This window comes from Folsomia candida, unplaced genomic scaffold, assembly GCF_002217175.1.
Source record: "Folsomia candida strain VU population unplaced genomic scaffold, ASM221717v1 Fcan01_Sc008, whole genome shotgun sequence".
Taxonomy (NCBI): Eukaryota; Metazoa; Arthropoda; class Collembola; order Entomobryomorpha; family Isotomidae; genus Folsomia; species Folsomia candida.
Genome location: NW_019091200.1, coordinates 2,195,585 through 2,214,424, shown reverse-complemented (window position 1 = coordinate 2,214,424; position 18,840 = coordinate 2,195,585). Strand labels below are relative to the sequence as shown.

The 18,840-nt window shown below is 39.8% G+C and overlaps 3 protein-coding genes across 4 annotated transcripts; 2 read left to right on the top strand and 1 right to left on the bottom strand.

Moving 5' to 3' along the window:
* Nucleotides 1-1,465: 1,465 nt before the first annotated feature.
* Nucleotides 1,466-3,250, bottom strand: LOC110853418 (von Willebrand factor A domain-containing protein 5A). 2 transcript variants are annotated; one of them, XM_035854701.1, is made up of 4 exons: nucleotides 2,974-3,250; nucleotides 2,400-2,532; nucleotides 2,216-2,328; nucleotides 1,466-1,934 (listed from the first exon to the last, which is right to left on the bottom strand). In XM_035854701.1, exons 1-4 carry the CDS (start codon nucleotides 3,142-3,144, stop codon nucleotides 1,668-1,670), a joined length of 684 nt encoding a protein of 227 aa, XP_035710594.1. In that variant the 5' UTR covers nucleotides 3,145-3,250; the 3' UTR covers nucleotides 1,466-1,667. The 2 variants fall into 2 exon arrangements, with proteins under 2 accessions (XP_035710594.1, XP_021957371.1); XM_022101679.2 differs by having other exon boundaries at nucleotides 2,986-3,248.
* Nucleotides 3,251-7,167: 3,917 nt separating this feature from the next.
* On the top strand, nucleotides 7,168-8,310 carry LOC118436475. The gene is made up of 2 exons (XM_035854642.1): nucleotides 7,168-7,444; nucleotides 7,897-8,310. The coding sequence occupies exons 1-2, from the start codon at nucleotides 7,250-7,252 to the stop codon at nucleotides 8,164-8,166; spliced, it is 465 nt and encodes a 154-aa protein (XP_035710535.1). The 5' UTR covers nucleotides 7,168-7,249; the 3' UTR covers nucleotides 8,167-8,310.
* A 1,161-nt stretch (nucleotides 8,311-9,471) lies between these two features.
* Nucleotides 9,472-11,801, top strand: LOC118436447. The gene is made up of 3 exons (XM_035854568.1): nucleotides 9,472-9,564; nucleotides 10,422-10,736; nucleotides 11,185-11,801. Exons 1-3 carry the CDS (start codon nucleotides 9,511-9,513, stop codon nucleotides 11,449-11,451), a joined length of 636 nt encoding a protein of 211 aa, XP_035710461.1. The 5' UTR covers nucleotides 9,472-9,510; the 3' UTR covers nucleotides 11,452-11,801.
* Nucleotides 11,802-18,840: the final 7,039 nt, after the last annotated feature.

Below are 18,840 nucleotides of genomic sequence, written 5' to 3'. Positions count from 1 at the left end.
GGACGAACTTGATCCATTTCTGAGGCGACAGTTGGAGGAAAGCTTTACACGGAAAGTTTACGTAGGTAACTTGCGCCATGGTTAAAGTATGTACATATTTAACATTGGCGCAAGTTACCTTAAACGTCAACACGGATATATTACGTATTCCTACGAGAAATTTGTTTCTGATTTGCGAAACAATATTTGCAAACTTTTCGCGGATGGGCGAACTTGATCCATTTCTGACACCATTCATTTCAGGGAAGCGAATTTTGCTCAAAGTCAAGGCTACCGGATTTTGAGACACGTCGCACAAAATGAAATCATGGTGAAAGTCTGCCGATCAGTTTGTGAGATTCTTCTCTTCTCTTCTGTGAAAGTCGGAGTGAAGCTTATGTGCAAAAGTCGGGCTTACGTACGTACAAGAAGAATCTTGGCCTTCAACCCACGTAACTTGGTCCAGGACGACATTTTACAAGTATTTACGACTCCTTGTTTCACCACGGAGGCAAGAAATTCTGTCTGCAAGCCGGTTTCCCAAGCTGTGAAGTGGAATAACCGAATTACTTCCGGGAAACGGTCCCTTGTTCCAATCCGCTCGTGTTGACCTTATGCTCTCTCTTTCGTCGTAGTCCCACTGGGCGGGTATTCTACTTTAAATATAGGAAGGAACGCGATGACCCTTGGTAATCATTGGCCGCGGAAGCGTGGGGACAGAGGGACAATGTCCCCACGGTTATTCGATGTCCTCATCATTTGCCCATGTTATATAAACCCCTCCCTCCCCTATCTCACAATGTTAATGTCCCCACATGTCCCCATGGCTTCCGCGGCCACTCTTTGATGATGGTGGTGATGGAGTAGAAGAGATTATATTTATTTCCCATCATTCCTATCCTAAAACTGCTTTGTATTCAGAGTATGCTGTGCATGGATTTTCTTGGGGTCCGCTTTCTCCTTGTTGAAAACAATTAATTGTTTGTTTGTAGAGATGATTTATTCGGAAGTGGCTGACTTTTGCGGCGTGTGAGGGATTATATTTACTAGTTGGTTGCGTTTGGTTTGATTTCCTGATCCTGCTTTCGTACTTTGACGTCAAGATGGTGTATCAGTGGGCGTCCCGGGTTGTGGGACGCTCATCAAAATTTGGCAAAGTTTCGTAAAGACCAGGACTCGTTGGAAGGGTCCGATTTTTGGCGAAAGAAGGCTTGCGAGTCTGCGGGACTACGAAAATAAATATTCAAGGGGATCCTGTCCTCGGCATTGTTTCGTACGTCGAACAACACCTAATTTTGGACTGGACACTGTCCAAAAGCGTTCAACATTGAACAACAGGGCAAAATGTTACAAGCTCTTTATTTATTAACGAGTTTTTTTGCAAAGCTATGAGCAAATCTCTCAGATATGCAATCTCCCCTAAATTTTGAGAATGTTATTGGGCGTGTAATACCACGAAATTTGGAAAGACTTTTGTGCTCACATGTTTTCTTACGTAATAATCAAATAATCCTTTATTCAAGTGCCAACAGCTCATTACAAACTTTATGTAGTGGGATTATTTGGGCTAGTCAACTCACTTTCATGTTTTTACGCATTAACTAGAGCCAGAGTTTATTGGACATTTACATTGGAAGTTTTATGCAAACGAGGTGATACGCACAAAAAATTCAACTGTACATTTAAATTCATCCCAGAATTCTCTCGCGATTTTCAATACGAACTGCTTTAAGTAATGGCGATCTTAGAGCATGTTTTAATTGGTTCAGAACTTTTGTTTGAATTCTATCATCTCCCAGAACAAATTCTGAAGTCCCGTTTCCTGCCTCGGCGACCCGGTTGACCAACTCGACGGAAGCCTGTCTTCCAATCCCCAAAGTGAAAACGCGTCCCCTCGTCTCGTTATCTGAGACCACTTTGGCAATTGTTGAGATTCGAGCAGTTCCAAATTCTTGCTAAGTAAATATAAGTAAATGCTTGTTAAAAGATTGCATGGTTTATTTTATGTTCATTACTGAGCGTCAATCTACGCATATCTAGCATATCGCGCAAATGAGCATATAAGCATAATTTGCGACTTCTTCACAAATTTTGCGAGATTTGCAATTTGCGAAGTCATATTTTGCGAATTCCCTCACGGCACAAATTTGTTGAGTTTTGCAAGTTTGCTAATTGAGGTGCGATTCGAAATAAGACGTTGTCGTGAGGACGCTCAATTTAAATATTTTTTTCTTACGCATCCATCGGTTAATAGAAATATTTGGGTCATATATCCCAAGATTCCACTACTATTATAAACATGTAAAAGTGGCAATTCAACTTCGTTTCCTCCCATGCTGGCATCCATCTCTAGAAATAAGTATCATTATCACTGCAAATTTTGTACTAAATTACACCAGAGTACTCACATATTTCCTTACTTTGTGCATATGCAACAGCTTGATTCAGAGTATCTTGACCATACTTCACACTGGTTGGGAATAACGTCTGATATCTTGTCCCAAAGCCAATTATGTTGAAATAACAGTCCACCGGAAGTGATCGTAGGAACATCTGTGGGATCATCATAAAAATAAAAGGTTGGGCAAATACTTTGTCAAAGTACAGCATTTTGAACTCCGTTCTTCTCAAGGTTTGGATTTCCAGGGCTGTTACACCCACAAAAAGACGAAAATCTACGCGCAGAATACAACAGGCACACAAAAATTCAGTTCCATTTTATCGCTGGAAAACACTTTATTAAAAAAAATCAAAAAGAACAATGTATTTTGACAGCGATGAAAAGTCAATTTCTTCGCAAAGCCTGTATTTTCCTCTGGCAAATCTTCTCCGTGCAGATTCCCGTCTTTTTGTGGGTGTAACAGCCCTGGAAATCCAAACCCTGGGAAGAACGGAGCTCAAAATACTGTATTTTGACAAAGTATTTTACTCAAACTTTCAAAAAATGGTAATAATTCATAATAAATTATATTATATAGGTAAACATGAATGTACATATAAACCCACCACACAGGCTTGTCTAGCCAATTCTATGGAAGTTCCACCCATGGATCCTGATCGATCCAGAACAAATACAAATTCATATTTCTGATCGTCTAGTTTTGCACTGGGTAACAAATACTTATTTTTTACATGAATTACACTATTTTCCCAATTCTCAGACATTGTCAGGAATTATTTCGGTTTAACTTAATTTAAACAGTATTATTATTAGTATGTAGTGGTATAGGTTAGATAGTGATAGGTTGGACAAATAATCACTCACATTTAGCATAATACGTTTGACTGCGAATTTTGTATCAGCACGTTATGCAATTTATGATTTGCATACCTACATATATGTAAATCATATCTTGTTGATTGTACGTACATATGTATGTATGTAATCAAGCTTAACATACATATTTACATAAGCTGGCCCCAGACTTGACAAGTAATCACTTTGTCAAGTGCATTTAGTAAAAATACGTTTGACGGAAGAATGCAAAGGTTGTACAAATATGAGTCAGTACATTTGTGCAATTTATGATTTACATATATCTAAATCATGTCTCGTTGATTGTATGTATGTACATATTAGCTCATTCAAAAAAAAGTTTTTTTCCGATTTTGTAAAACCGGTAAAAACTGGTTTCAACTTAGCCGAAAACCGGTTGGGGTTTAAATACTTCTTTTTACATCCTTAGAAGCCGTTTTTAGATTTTTAGTAAAACAAACGCTTAGATAAGAAATGATTTTTCCTCCTAAACACCTTATCCCCAAGCTTATATTCAATATTAATGTCGTATTAAATTGTTGGTTATTATATTTGGAAACTTTTTATAATTTGTACTAAACCCGATTTTTAAAAAATTAGATTTATAGAAGATTTTTAGATTCACAGAATAGAAAAGCGATTCCTAAAATTTTCCAAAATCCGATTAATCGAAAATCGGTTTTCGATTAATATTTGTCAGAGAGTTATTATAAAAATTATGAAAATTTTAAGCTATTTTAGAGCGCGAAAAAACACTTTTCATTGTATGCCTCTGTACTAAATATACTAATCCTAAATACTAAACACTAATATTTAAGTACATGTTAGTGTCTATAAACGATTTGTCATGAGAAAATATTTCATTTGTACTTATTATTTTGCATCTATTTTATTTCTAGTTTCTAATCTGAGGAAAAAAATCAAATTTTGACCTCCCAACTTTGCAAATCTAAAAATTATCGAATTTTAGATGCAATAAAATCTTTATTTTATAGAAAAGCCACGGAGATGTTTCAAAATCGCCATTTGAATACATGGAAAAAGGGAAATTTGAGATACAAATATATATTCGAATTTAAAACCTGCATACAAGCGAACATTACGTCCCCATAATTACTGTTTTCCTTCCCGTAAAACAATGACTGAGGCAGTTGGGGAACTGGTTGGATTTTGAACTAGACACCTGGTTGATCCAGTTTCATCGTAAATACTAAAAATAAATCAATTTCAAAGCCACGCTGTAAATTGTGGATAAAACTGGTTTCTAGTTACTGATAACCCGAGTCAGGACTTATGCACTTAAAAGTTAGGGAACGTCCATTAATTACACAAAAATGCTGATATTTTAGACGCTCCCATCCCCGCTTTGTCTCACATGTGGCGCAATTTGGCCTGTCACGCAAAAATTTTGCACTCCTATCCCCCCATACCATACCCATAACATAATTTATGTATATCCCCTTTAAGTTCGAAGATGAGCGAAATAGGTCAAGCGGTTGGCCGGTGGGGGTCACCAGGGGTGTTATACGCCAAAAAGTCGCACAAAAAATTAGAAGCTGACTCGGGCTAAATGAAGTCTGCATTGCACCATAGCTCGCAGGGGACCATTTGGTCCCTGGTCCCTCGGGGACCAGGGACCATTTTTTTTTTCGATGGTCCCTCGGGGACCAAGGACCAGGGACCATTTTTTTAGATGGTTCCTCGGGGACCAGGGACCATTTTTTAGATGGTCCCTCGGGGACCAGGGACCAGGGACCATTTTTTTAGATGGTCCCTCGGGGACCAGGGACCAGGGACCATTTTTTTAGATGGTCCCTCGGGGACCAGGGACCAGGGACCAATTTATTGCGAGCTATGCATTGCACTGTTGTTTTTTATACGACTCATGACACTAACTCTATATGCTTATTTAAGCATATTTATTACTCGTATGCATAAAGTTGTTTGTGTATACCTTCAAAATTATGTTTTAAATACTTTCAGTCGTAAACACTCTGCAAGTATTTAAACTTTGCAAGTATTCAAAATAAATAGTTCATAAGTTCAAATAAATATGTTGCAGATTACGATTTTATTTAAAAGTAGTCGCGACTTAGGGGCTGTGCATAAATTACGTATGAGCATAGTGGGGAGGAAGCGGGTCCGATAGTCCGATGGATAAAAGGAGAGAGGGCGGGGTCTAAAAAACAGCACTTTGGTGTTCCGTAATTTACGTACAGCCTCTAAGGCAAATTGTGGTACGCAATTAAGGAAACCATAAATACTCATACATATTTGCTGGGCCGCCGCTCTAAAACGTTAGATTAGTGCCCATTGAACATTCTAAATCCTGGTTGCAAACCTGGTTCCACCTAAAAGCTGGTTGCAAGAAACCGGATTTCTATCAAATAATTCAGATTTTACGACGGAACAAAAAGCCTTTATTAAAAAAAAATTAACTTGTTTACGCTTAAAACTGCAGAATAAATATTTTTGGAGCTAGTAAACCTTAGCAAACGCACATACGGAAGTAGCTCCAGTCTCACTTCACCCCAATGATCGTAGAACACTTAATTTCACTATTTCATTTACCCCCGGTAAAATGCTGGATCCTCCCCTGGGGTCATATGTACGATACCGTAAACCGATCTTGATCCGTCCTCCCGTTATCCTACTGACGGACGGACGGACAGACAGACATAGGCTTCACATAAAACAGCTTTAGCTAAAATCTAACCAGGGTGTAGACCTAGTTTGGGATTGAATAGAAATAAACGAGACTAGATATTTTATCAAACTATCGTCATCATCTAAGCAATCCAACAGGAATTTGGGAAGCGTTGATTGATTGATTGAAGCTTTATTAATGGTGTTGTGAACGAAAATATGTAGGTATTCGGAGTACTAAAACAAACAAGTTTATTGTACGAAAGGTCACAGGCTTGGACGGATGATATAAATAGTAAATTAATATGATCAACTCTATGTTTAGCTAGTCTCTCACCCCTCAACAACATTGTTTCCGTGCTCTGAAAAATGTTGGGCAAAATAAGAACGGATTTATTTTTTGCATGCGTTGCAATTCTTTTGGTAAGTTCTACCAACGAGTAGACTTGAATTATGAATTTGCATAATGGTCGCTACACCTCTGAAGAGCGAGAGAAAAATCGTTCCGAAAATAATAAAATCCTGAAAAAAATCAAGCCACAAAGTCACGATTGGGCAATGGAATGCGCTACAACATCTTGTTCTTCAGAAGGATAGGAAACTTCTTTACGCTTACAGTAACTTTCGCATCTTCCCAGTTTTTTCCGGGGGGGGGGGGGGGGGCTCGAAATGCTCACTTTACTTATGTCAGTCTTTAGTTACAAGTTCTGCGATATGCGTGCGCTTATGGTCTGTTCATTAAAATCTGACACTTTTTGTATGTGTCTTGTACAGATTCTGTACTACAGAATTGGGTCTAATTATAAAATACCAATAATAACGACTTCGTACGGAGGAATATTATTGGGAGAGCTAGTTGTTTGGCTGCAAATCTGGTATAGTCAGTCATGAAGGTATTGATTGTTCGGTATTAAAATTATATCGGATGGTAAAAATCTGCTACTGATATGGTAAAACTTTAACCAGGAGCTATGACATTATTTATCCGTTTGACGAGAATTATATACGAACACGGCTTGGTATGATTTGAGTACAGGATTTCCAAGAGTGTAATGGACGAAGGATTCGTATCCCCATTAACTTAGAATTTCCAAATTTATTTATTTAGACAAAGACAAAATTATTCCAGACATAATTTCAATGTTCTGCAACTGTATGGAGTGGAATCGTAAAATTACCAAATACAGAGCTTCACAAATATGAACATATGTATGCACTCGAGTCTAATTAATGAACTTTGAACACTTGTAATGATTCAGAGGGAACTCAATTCAACAAATGTTACAAGCGTCTCGAGCCGGACCTCCAAACAATACTGGGGACAAGGATTTATGCCACCGTATTATTTTCCGCCCTCCATGGGAGGCTATGGAGGGCAGGGCTGGAGACCCCAAGGGCACGGGTGGAGCCCACAAGGTCCAGGATGGGGTGGCCAAGGGCAAGGATGGACCACAGGGGCTAGGACAAGGAGAAGGATACGAAGAACCAGGTGAATATCAGTATCCTCATCCCTGGCCGTTAATTAAGGATCCCGCTTATCATGCATATTGGGGACCGGCACAGGTATTACATAACAGGGTGACTGTAAATTCACGCTACAAAAGGGGAAATTTTTCAATGACAAAATTTCCAAATTTCCTAAATTAGTAAAGGAATTTTACGGAATTTTTACTATCGGTGATCCAGTCTCTCTTCCAAGGCTAATCACCAATTTCGGATATACATATACTCTTTGAAAAATTTCTCCTTGTTGCGTACAACCATCTTGTACTTACTTATATAGACTGATAAAATTTAGCAAATTGCTTAAGGGGCAGTTCATAAATTATGTGGCACAAAAATCGTGATTTGCTATGCCCCCCTTTAACATGAGTCACTTCAGCACTAAATCATTGGAGCCTTAGACCCCCTTCTCGTGTTACACAATTTATAAACGGCCGCTAATACCATGAATCTATATAAGCAATGATAAAATTGCTTATTTCATGCCTAATCCTGACCCTGCCACCTTTCAGGAGAGAGGAAGTTGTATATCCAAAGGCTCGGCGTGCGACTGGACAAAGACGGATACATGTTGCTGGCCCTTGGAAAATGGGTGCCACAAGGAGAGTCCGAATGTCCTTAGTAGATTTATATGCAAGAAGACCTACACCGGCGAGTGTGTCGCAAGTGGGGGAGTGTGCAGTAGGGTGAAAAAAGTCATTGTCAATGTGTGTTGTGATCCTACAAACTATCACTGCGATGGGACAACGTTCCAATGGGACTGGAAGTGCGTGAAAAGATAAGAAATTATAGAAACGGACTCTGGCTCGGGCTAAATGAAGTCGGCAGGTTTTTTATGCAACTCATGAATGAAACTATGTATATTCGAGCATATTTATTACTTGTATGCATAAGTTGTATGTGTGCACCTCAAAATTATCGTTTAAATTCCATCCAGTCATAAAATTTGAACTTTGCAGATATAAGAAATAAATAGTTCGCAAGTTCAAATATCTAAATATGTAGAAGAATCTGAGCTATGATTTTATTTGCAAGTTGTCGCGACTTAGGGGCATGAGCGTATGCACATCGGGAGGGAGGGAGTCTTACCTGCAATGATATCGTGACTATGTTACACATGTTAAAAAGGGAGAGGGTGGTCTAAAATATCTGAACTTTTGTGCCACGCAATTTACGGACAGCCCTTAACGCAATGAACAGAAAACCATAAACATATTTATGGCTGCAGCTCTGAAACGTGTCTATTAAACATCAAAATCCTGATTGCTTTAAAACCCGGTTTCAAAAAACCGGATTTCAATCGCATACATTACGACAGTATATATACGTACAAACTTGTTGATGCGTAAGGTTGCAGAACAAATACCTTTTTAGCTAATAAACAATATATCAAACGCACATACCGAAGTAGCTTTCGCCTTACTTTACCCCAACCAGGACATAAACACTTAGTTTCACTGTATATATTAAATTTAACTAAAAATCTCATTTTATCCCGGACCACACCCCTTCCCCACCTCGAGGAGGAATGGTCACATTGACCCCAAAAGTTGATAGGATCCTCCCCCTGGGTCATGTGTATGATGCCGCAAACTGATCCACAATATCTTAGGTCTCGCGTTATACTGCTCATTCATTGGCAGCGGAAGTTTGGAGGACACGTGGGGACATAAACATTGTGGGGACATTGTGGGATGGGATTTGAGGGGGGGGGGCTTAGAAAAGAATCGATTTTGCTGAATTTATGGGGACAATGTCCTCCTGCCCCCTTTCTTCCGCTGCCAATGATCCTGCTGACGGACAGATGGAAAAAGTCTTCACACTAATGGTGAGTTAGTTAAGCTGATTAATACATCTATAACCAGGGAGGAGACTTGCTTCGGGGGTTGTATAGGAATAAACGAGACTCGACACTTTATTAAATTATCGTCATCGTCATCTAAGCAATCCAACAGGAATTGGGGAAGTGTTGTGAACGAAAAGAGTATCCGGAGTACTAAAAAAACAAGTTTGCTGCAAAAAAGGTCATGAGCTTGGATGATATAAATAGTAAATTGATACGGTCAACTCATCTTTAGCCAGTCTCTCACCGCTCAACTACCTGCATTGTTTTCGTGCTCTGAAAAATGTTGGGGAAATTAAAAACAGAATATTTTTTTGCTTGCGTTGCAATTCTTTTGGTAAGTTCCGCAAACGAGTGAAATTATGTATTTACATAATACACCATATTCCGAAATACTAATAAAATTCTGAAAAAAATCAAGCCACCATTGTGCAATTGAATACGCTGCAATGTCCTGTTGCTTCTTACTTAATAAGGACCGGAAACTTGTGCACTTTACTGTACTGCGCAGCACAGTACAGTAAAGTGCATTGCTGCGCTTACACAGCAAATTTTCACTTTCGCCAATTTTCACTTTTCATTTTCGCCAATCGTTTCCGGGGCTGGGGAAGCTCGAATAAAATCTAAAATGTTCTACTTATAATAGTCCTTCCCAAGTTAGTTACGAATTCTGCGATATTCGTGCCGCGCGCGCCTATGGTCTGTTAAGAGTTGACCATTTTTTTGTATACGTTTCTGATACAGAATTGTGTCTAATTATAAAATACCAACCATAACGACTGGAGGGTCGAGGAATATTATTGGGAGAGCCACTCGTTTGGCTATAGGTCACGCAGGTATTGATTGCTCGGTATTAAAGTTATACGGACGGTAAAAATTTGCCACCGACTTGGTAAAAGTTTAATACCGAGCTATGACATTACTTGTCAATACCACTTCGGTGGGCTGGAGTCATAGACAAATACGGCCTGATGTAATTTGAATGCAGGATTTCCAAGAGTGTAGAAAATGAAGAATGCTGCATTAACAAATTTCAAAATTTATTTTTCCATTTAAGACAAAATTATTCTAGAAATTTCAATGTTCTGCAACTATATGGAATTGAATCGCAAAATTACCAAATTACAAAACTTTGCAAATATGTACGCACTCGACTCTAATTAATGAACTTTGAACACTTGTATAATAATTCAGAGGGAACTCGATTCAACAAATGTCACAAGCGTCTCAAGACGGAGCGCCAAGCAATACTGGGGTCAAGGATTTATGCCTCCGTATTATTATCCACCCTCCATGGGAGGCTATGGAGGGCAGGGCTGGAGACCCCAAGGGCACGGGTGGAGCCCACAAGGTCCAGGATGGGGTGGCCAAGGTCAAGGCTGGGGACCACCAGGACAAGGATGGTATGACCAAGGAGAAGGATACGAAGAGCCAGGTGAATATCAGTATCCTCATCCCTGGCCGTTGATCAAGGATCCAGCTTATCATGCATATTGGGGACAGGCGCAGGTATACACAGGGTGGTTGTAAAGTCACGCTACAAGGGGGAATTTTTCAATTAGAAAATTTCGAACTTTCCTAATTTAGTAACGGAATTTTACCGGAATTTTTACTATCAGTGATCCAATTCTCTTCCAAGGCTAATCACCAAATTCGGAAGTGCACTCATTTAAAAATTTCCCCTTGTTGCGTGAATTTACAACCACCTTGCAAAGATTGACAAAATTTAGCAAATTACCTAAGGGCAGTTCATAAATTATTTGGCACAAAAACTTCGATTTTACACGTCCCCCTTCAACATGTGTCACTTAGGCACTAAATCATTGAGCCTTAGACCCCCCCTTCTCGTGTTACATAATTTATGAACGGCCCTTAATACCATGAATCTGTAATACAAGTTATTACAAGTAATAAGCAAGTTGCTTATATATATTCATGCCTAATCCTGACCTTTTAGGAGAGGGGAGCATGCATAGCAAAAGGCGCGGCGTGCGACTGGACAAAGAGAGATACGTGCTGTTGGCCCTTGGAAAATGGGTGCTACAAGGAGAGCAACATCCTTAGCAGATTTATATGCAAGAAGAGCTACACCGGGGAATGTGTTGCAAAAGGGGGGGATTGCAGTAAGGTGAAGAAAGCCTTTGTCAATGTGTGTTGTGATCCAACAAACAATCACTGCGATGGGAAATGGAACCAATGGCAGTGGCACTGCGTGGCAAGATGATTCCGATTTAAATTGGGAACCGGACAACCAAATCTTTAACTTAGGGGACGTTCATAAACTACGTGACGCAATATTGACGATTTGTTAACCCCCCCCCTTCGTATACACCTCACTTTAACGCAATGGCCCTACCCTTCCTTCCCCCTACGCTGCGTTATGAACGTCCCCATTTACAAATTTAGAAGCGGACTCTGTCCCTGGCTCGGGCTTAGTGAAGTCTCTATACAACTCATGAAACTAACTCCATACCCATATTGTATGTTTTAAAAACTTCCATCCAATCATAAAATTTAAACTTTGCACATATAAAAAATATATAGTTCACAAGATCAAATAAAAATGTTAAAGAATCCGAGCGATGATTTTATTTATAAGTAATCGCGACTTAAGGGCTGTCCGTAAATTACGTATACATTTGGGGGGAAGGAGAGGGGTCTAAGCTCCGCTGATATCGTGACTGTGTTACACATGTTAAAAGGGGAGTCTAAAAGATCAGGACTTTTGTGTCACATAATTTACGGACAGCCCCTGACGCAAATTGTTGCAAGCAATGAACAGAAAACCATAAAAATACATATTTATTGGGCCACAGCTCTGAAACGTGTCCATTAAAAATCTTGATTGTGTGTAAAACCCGGTTTCAAGAAACTGGATTTCTATCAAGTAATTCATACGTTACGACAGTATAAAAGCTTTAACCTGTTTAGGCGTAAAACAACCGAATACTTAAATATTTTTTGCGTAACAAACGCATATACAGAAGTAGCTTCAGTCTCACTTTGCCCCGACCAGGGCATAAACACTTGATTTCACTGTCAATTTCAGTAAAATCCCGTTTTGCTACCGACCACACCCCTTCCCCTGGAGGAATGGTCACATTGATCCGAAAATTTGATTGGATCCTCCCCCTGGGTCATGTGTATGATGCCGCAAACTGATCCACAATATCTTCGGTCTCGCGTTATCCTGTTCAGTGCCAGCGGAAGTTTGGGGGGACACGTGGGGAGATTGACATTGTGGGATTGGGGGAGGAAGGACTTGTTAACGGGTTAGTTACAATTTTGCTGAATTTATAGGGATAGTGCCCCCCTGCCCCCTTTCTTCCGCCGCCACTGATCCTGCCGACGGACAGATGGACAAAGTCTTTACACTAATGGTAAGTTACTTAAGCTGTTTAATTCTTCTAATCAGGGTGGAGACTAGCTTTTGGAGTTGCATGTATAGGAATGAACGAATCTCGACATTGTATCAAATTCGCATGGTCATCATCTAAGCAATCCGACCGGAATTGGGGAAATGTTGTGAACGAAAATCAGGAGTACTAAAAAAACACGTTTGCTGCAAAAAAGGTCATGGGCTTGGATGATATAAATAGTGAATTAATATGGTCAACTCATCTTTAGCCAGTCTCTCGCCTCTCAAGTACCTACATTGTTTTCATGCTCTGAAAAAATGTTGGGGAAAATAAGAACAGAATTTGTATTTACTTGCATTGCAATTCTTTTGGTAAGTTCCACAAACGAGTGGACTTGAATTATGAATTTTTTAAATAATGTTCGCGACATTCTAGAGTGAGGAAATCGTCCCAAAAATCTAATAAAAGTAAAAGGAATTTTCTGAGAAATCGTGCCATAAGCTCAGCATTGTGAATAGAATGCGCTACAATATCCTGTTGCTTCTGAAGAAGGACAGGAACCTTATCTGTGTTCCGTATTGTTCTGCGCTTAAAGCAACTTTCACATTTTCCGCAGTTTTTTCTTTAGTTAAAAAAATCAGGGGGATGGGGGCTCGACATTATTCAAGAATACTCGTTTTATGTTAATCTGTCCCACGCACGGTGGTTACAAGTTCCTACGTATTTATGCAGTCGAGTCTAATTAATGAACTTTGAACACTTGTATAATGATTCAGAGGGAACTCGATTCAACAAATGTCACAAGCGTCTCAAGACGGAGCGCCAAGCAATACTGGGGACAAGGATTTATGCCACCTTATTATTATCCGCCCTCCATGGGAGGCTACGGAGGGCAGGGCTGGAGACCACAAGGGCACGGTTGGGGACCACAGGGGCAAGGATGGTATGACCAAGGATACGAAGAGCCAGGTGAATATCAGTATCCTCATCCCTGGCCGTTGATCAAGGATCCCGCTTATCATGCATTTTGGGCAGCGACGGAGGTATTACATGCACAGGGTGGTTGTAAATTCACGCTACAAAAGGGGACATTTTTCAATGACAAAATTTCGGGATTTCCTATGTTAGTAACGGGATCTTACAGGAATTTTTACTATCGATGAACTAGTTTATCTCTCTCTTCCAAGACTAATCACCAAATTAGGAAATTTACTCATTTAAAAATTTCCTCTCGTTGCGTAAATTTCCATACAACCACCTAGTACTTGCTTGCATATCTGACAAAATTCGACAAATTACTTAAGGGGCAGTTCATAAATTATGTGACGCAAAAGTCGCGATATTCTACACCCCCTCGTCCTCCCCCTTAAACATGTGTCACTTCGGCACAAAAACATTAAAGCCTCAGACCCCCCCCTCTTCTCGCGTTACGTAATTTATAAACCGCCACTAATACTGACCTTGTCACCTTTTAGGAGAGGGGATGATGTATATCAAGAGGTGCGGTGTGCGACTGGTACAAAAAAGGTACCTGCTGTAAACCCTTGGAAAATGGGTGCCACCATGAGAGCAGCAACGTTTTTAGCAGATATATATGCAAGAAGAGCTACACCGACGAATGTGTTAAAAGTGGGGGAGTCTGCAGCAGGGCGAAAAAAGTCTTTTTCAATGTTTGTTGTGATCCCACAAACTATCACTGCGATGGGACTGGACGTGTGTGAAAAGATAATCAATTAAAGTTGTGAATCTTACAAGGAAACCGTTGACTTAGGGAATGTTCATAAAATATGTAACGCAAAATTTACGATTTTTAACCCCTCCTTTCGGGTTTGTAATGGGTTACACACACCTTCTTTTTACATGTGGCACAAGTTACCTCGTAAAGTAACAGTCCGACCCCTCCGCTGCGGTACGTATTTTATGAACGATAAAAATACCTTTATACCATGTAAGTTAAAGCAATTTTGGACAAGCTGGTTTGAAAAAGATTTGCTAGCTGTAATAATAGCGTTGAATAATCCTGATAGGTAATAAATTTTCATAAAGGTAATTTAATAAATTAATAAACAATATGTACAAGTACAAATAAAAGTGTCGGCTTCAACCCGAAAATTTTCTTGTTTTAATAGCTTGCCCTCATCCACTAAATTGTTAGTATTGATTGCATGTATGTAAGGTGAAAGTTCTGTGCCACAAGTAATGAAAAGTTTAATCCACGTCAAAGCCAGGCAAATAATTTAGGATTTTATTATCCAACTTTTCACGATGACATCCGCAAAGGATATCACACGACACATGTATTGCGTCACGATATTGCGCAATTTATCTTATCTATTAACTCACGTACACTGTTAAAACTCTGGTATAGAATCAGGTAAGTATATAATCCGTACTGATAATGATTTGGCAATGACTTCCTACCAGATTGGTAGTACTTTGTTTCTGAGTGGGAAGTTTTTCATCACCACAAAATAACTAAACGGCCATGCCCATTATTACCGTGCCGGTAGAGTCATATACATATGTACTCCAGTCAGTAATGAATGATTTAACACCAGTTTTTCAAGAGTGTAATACTTAAGAAGCAGCAGATTTACAACATATCTGCCTTGCAAATTTTATCATTATAGCAAAAATTTTCCCCTCCGGTAACCCTCCTCAACTTGACGGAGAAATATTTCTCCTAGAAAAAATACTCCCGTAATTCCAAGTCCGAAAAGAAATGCGAAAAATGTCGAGACCAATGCCTCCAATCGGAGCGACTTTGCACTTTCTTCCCCCAAAATTGGCCAGATTTCCTCCATCCCCTCTTCACTATCACGCTTATCTTCAAAGCCTCGCTTATCACATTCCCTCGTGCTCCAAAAACCTCCCCGATTGTTCAGCCATTCTCCCCAGCAACGTTCGTAAGCTTCCCACTCCCGCCAAATGTTGAGGTCAATTTCCTTCTCGGCCCACAACTGGGGGAGTCCGGATTGCATGACGTACCCCAAGTAGCGATTGAAGACGGGGGCCATCCCACTTTTCGCCATGGTGAAGGCCGTCGTCACCTTGACGACGTCGACATCCTCCTCCGAGTCTGGGGGACGCCACAGCAACAAGCGAGATTTCCAGCCTTCCATCAATTCCAGTAAGTGGACCCATCTCGTAATGCCGAGTTCGGTCGAGATGAAGGCAAAATTCGGGGGTAGTTTCCAGTAAGAGTTGTCTCCAAGGTCACTTTTCTCCGACCTGACTTGAGCCCTGGAATTTTAATCATGAAATTGTACTGGTCAAGGAATAAAGCCTAATACTCAGGACGGGTTTTTACGCGAAATAGCAATTTGCTTAAATTCTGCTAAATTTAATCTGTAAGGGGGCCTCGTTTCCGCGTATATTTTTCAATCAATTTTCACTCACAGATAATTTCTTGGGTGGTTTGAGCTGAAAAAAGGTCGCGCTTTCTCCCATTTAAAACGTAAACGTCTTAATAGATGTTACTAACTAAGTTGAAAATGGCATATTTTGAGATTGTTCCACCTTCTTATTTTGAATTCCGAGGGGTGGGAGTCACCTTCCACGCATTTTAATGCTAACTTTGACCTTAACTTGAAGGAAAATTGTTCACACAAAAAAATTCTGCACAAATTTCGCCAGAAAAGCCATCCTGAGTACTTAGCTTAATAATATGTGAATCAATGAAATGACACCAACCAACCTTGGAAGAAGGATTTCTTGTTCCAACGCGAGCAGAAATTTACTCCGGGAAACGTCCCTTACATAAACAGTGGCCTGTACTATTTTCTTGTAGTAGTTTTTCACCTGTCCGTCCTTCTCGGCGTGCAAGTACTCGTAAATTAAGGCCTCGCTATAGTGCACGGATTTGTTCTGGGTCGTTATGTAAATTTGGTCCGAAGTAACGACCGGGTACGTGGAGAGGACTTTGGCGAGGGACTCGAACCGTGAGGGGAGGTCGGAGGGGAGGATGGCGGAGCAGAGGAAGGAGATCACGATCCCGTTGTAACCGTTGGACAAAATGAGGGAGACGAGAAGCCAGACTCCGAAAAGGATGCGGAACGAGGTGATCACTTTTTTGGCGGTACGTTCGTTGGGATTTTGCTCGAAAAGGGATCCTAGGACCATGAGGTGGATGTGGATCAGGGTCGACATGTACTCGATCCTAGTGTTGCAAAGGTCATGTGATTTTCGCCACGTGACGTAACTCATGGTCAAGATGAGGGACACGAATTGGACACTGATTCCGAGCAGGAGCCACGTAACGGCGTCGTACGGTCGCAGGAGGGCGGAGTTATTTAGCGTATTTTTGTCTAGAAAGAGGAGGAATTTTAAGGGATCATTCATCCAGCCGTGGGACATCCAAAAATGACGGGTTTGTGGTAACGAAGAGTAATCTTTGAGGAGAGAGATTACTTGCCAATTCTCAAGCTCGAGGATGACTCGAGGCGACGAGGAGGAAGAGAAGCCCATGGAGGTCACGGTTTTTGAGAAATTCTTAAATTTGGCCAGGAACGGGTCGAAGGTTAGTTTGAATTTCAATTGCTCTGCGAGCAAGGCAACCATGCAGAGCCTTTCGTCCCCCAAGAAGCGTTTGTCGCCATACTCCTCGCAATTCGGAGGGAACCTTCCTTCCAAATATTTGAGTTGGGGGCGACGAGTCATGAACGTAACGTGGGATAAATTACGGGTTAACTTTCTCCAAATTTGGGCCACTTCTTGTACGATATTTTCTTCAATACTTTCAATTTTTGTGGTTGTTTGAGACGAACAATGGAAGCAAAGGAGGGAAATGTTCTTTCCAGTGATAAGCAACCAGTTCGAAGTCACGTGAACGAATTGCGACGTTGCTAAAATTATTTGGAGTGATTTTCCATTTTCTTCTTGGAAGAATGAGTTGATTAAAATGATCAGGGTTGGGTTGAAGTCTAAAAAATTTGGAGATTTCAAATTTTCTAATAATTCTCGTCTTGAACTTTCACTTTGTGGTAAGAAAAATACTGAACATTGGCACGGATCGGAATGCAGTAAGGTTTTGGTTGTGCCATATTTTCCCATAATTTTACTATAATATTGAAGCGATAATGGTTTATGGTGGTAAGAATTTTGAGAAAATGTTATGAAATACTCCTCCAGAAACGAGTTAGTTATTCTATCTGTAGTATTTTGGTTGATTTGCATCGAGCAGAATTTTGATAGAGTGGAAAGTGGATTTGAAACGTTACAATTTATCGCGCAGAGTGATAAATTGAGTAAATAGAATAATCTAGAAATTAAGGATGGAAGACGAAGTAATTTTGAAAATGTTTCAAATTTCTGAGTCATTTACGTACTTCTATCGAGACGAAATGTAGGAATGCGTTGGGATTTTATGTTTACTCATGTTTAATACGGGTAGAATTATGTAGTTTTTCGCTGTACAAAATGTTTATGCATATCCAAAAATTTCGAGTTTATATTCTATTCTGATAATTCTTTCATAATAATAAACAGTACTTTGCGATTTATAAAAGAAAATAATTGACGTAAATAAAGCAGGCGTTACCTACACGGTCCGTTTTCTGTATACAATAAATAGCTATTTACTCATGTTTAATGTATAATAATAAGAAAATCGATGTGTACGTCGTGTGTGTAAGTATGTACTTCTATGTAATTTAATTATATACATACATATTTACAATAGAAAATTTAATTTAATCATTCCGTTTAACTTATTCATCACAAAATTCAATTCTTTATCAATTGGTTCGATCAAATTATACAGTTACAAATCGCTGTTCTAAAAACTTTTAATTTTAATGGGGAATAATTTGTGGGCTGGGTACGTATGTAATTTCTATAAATTTAGATATGCATGCATGCAAATAGACTTTCTCTTGTGTAGTGTTGGTAAATAAAGTTCAATTTGATTTGTAATTGTAATCCATTTTAGCGAGCCTTTACGTCACACAACTTTGAAAAGTGCTGCCAGCAGTTAAACTTTCTCCGCTTTCACCCACCCAACTTTGTCCCTATGATGAACAACCAGGTCGGCATTTCATTCCCTGCTCGTTGTTCTCATGTTCTAAATAAGTTTACATAATGGGACATGCATCCCTTGACATTGTCGCAATAATGGATCTCTTGTAGTAGTTGTAAAGTAGTGACGTGGAGACAAATGTCACCGATAAAGTTAGACCCATGACCTCGCTGCAAGCTGCTAACTTATTCATCACAACTGAACTGGAGGACGATCTATGTATCTAAAGACTGCATTA

Coding starts and splice junctions, on each gene's coding strand:
- LOC110853418 (XM_035854701.1), bottom strand. CDS start 3,144: ATGTCTGAGAATTGGGAAAATAGTGTAATTCATGTAAAAAATAAGTAT. Junction 2,533..2,973: donor CCTGTGTGGTGGGTTTATAT/GTACATTCATGT, acceptor ATGATCCCACAG/ATGTTCCTACGATCACTTCC. Junction 2,329..2,399: donor AGCTGTTGCATATGCACAAA/GTAAGGAAATAT, acceptor ACTTATTTCTAG/AGATGGATGCCAGCATGGGA.
- LOC118436475 (XM_035854642.1), top strand. CDS start 7,250: ATGGAGGGCAGGGCTGGAGACCCCAAGGGCACGGGTGGAGCCCACAAG. Junction 7,445..7,896: donor CATATTGGGGACCGGCACAG/GTATTACATAAC, acceptor GCCACCTTTCAG/GAGAGAGGAAGTTGTATATC.
- LOC118436447 (XM_035854568.1), top strand. CDS start 9,511: ATGTTGGGGAAATTAAAAACAGAATATTTTTTTGCTTGCGTTGCAATT. Junction 9,565..10,421: donor CTTGCGTTGCAATTCTTTTG/GTAAGTTCCGCA, acceptor ATAATAATTCAG/AGGGAACTCGATTCAACAAA. Junction 10,737..11,184: donor CATATTGGGGACAGGCGCAG/GTATACACAGGG, acceptor CTGACCTTTTAG/GAGAGGGGAGCATGCATAGC.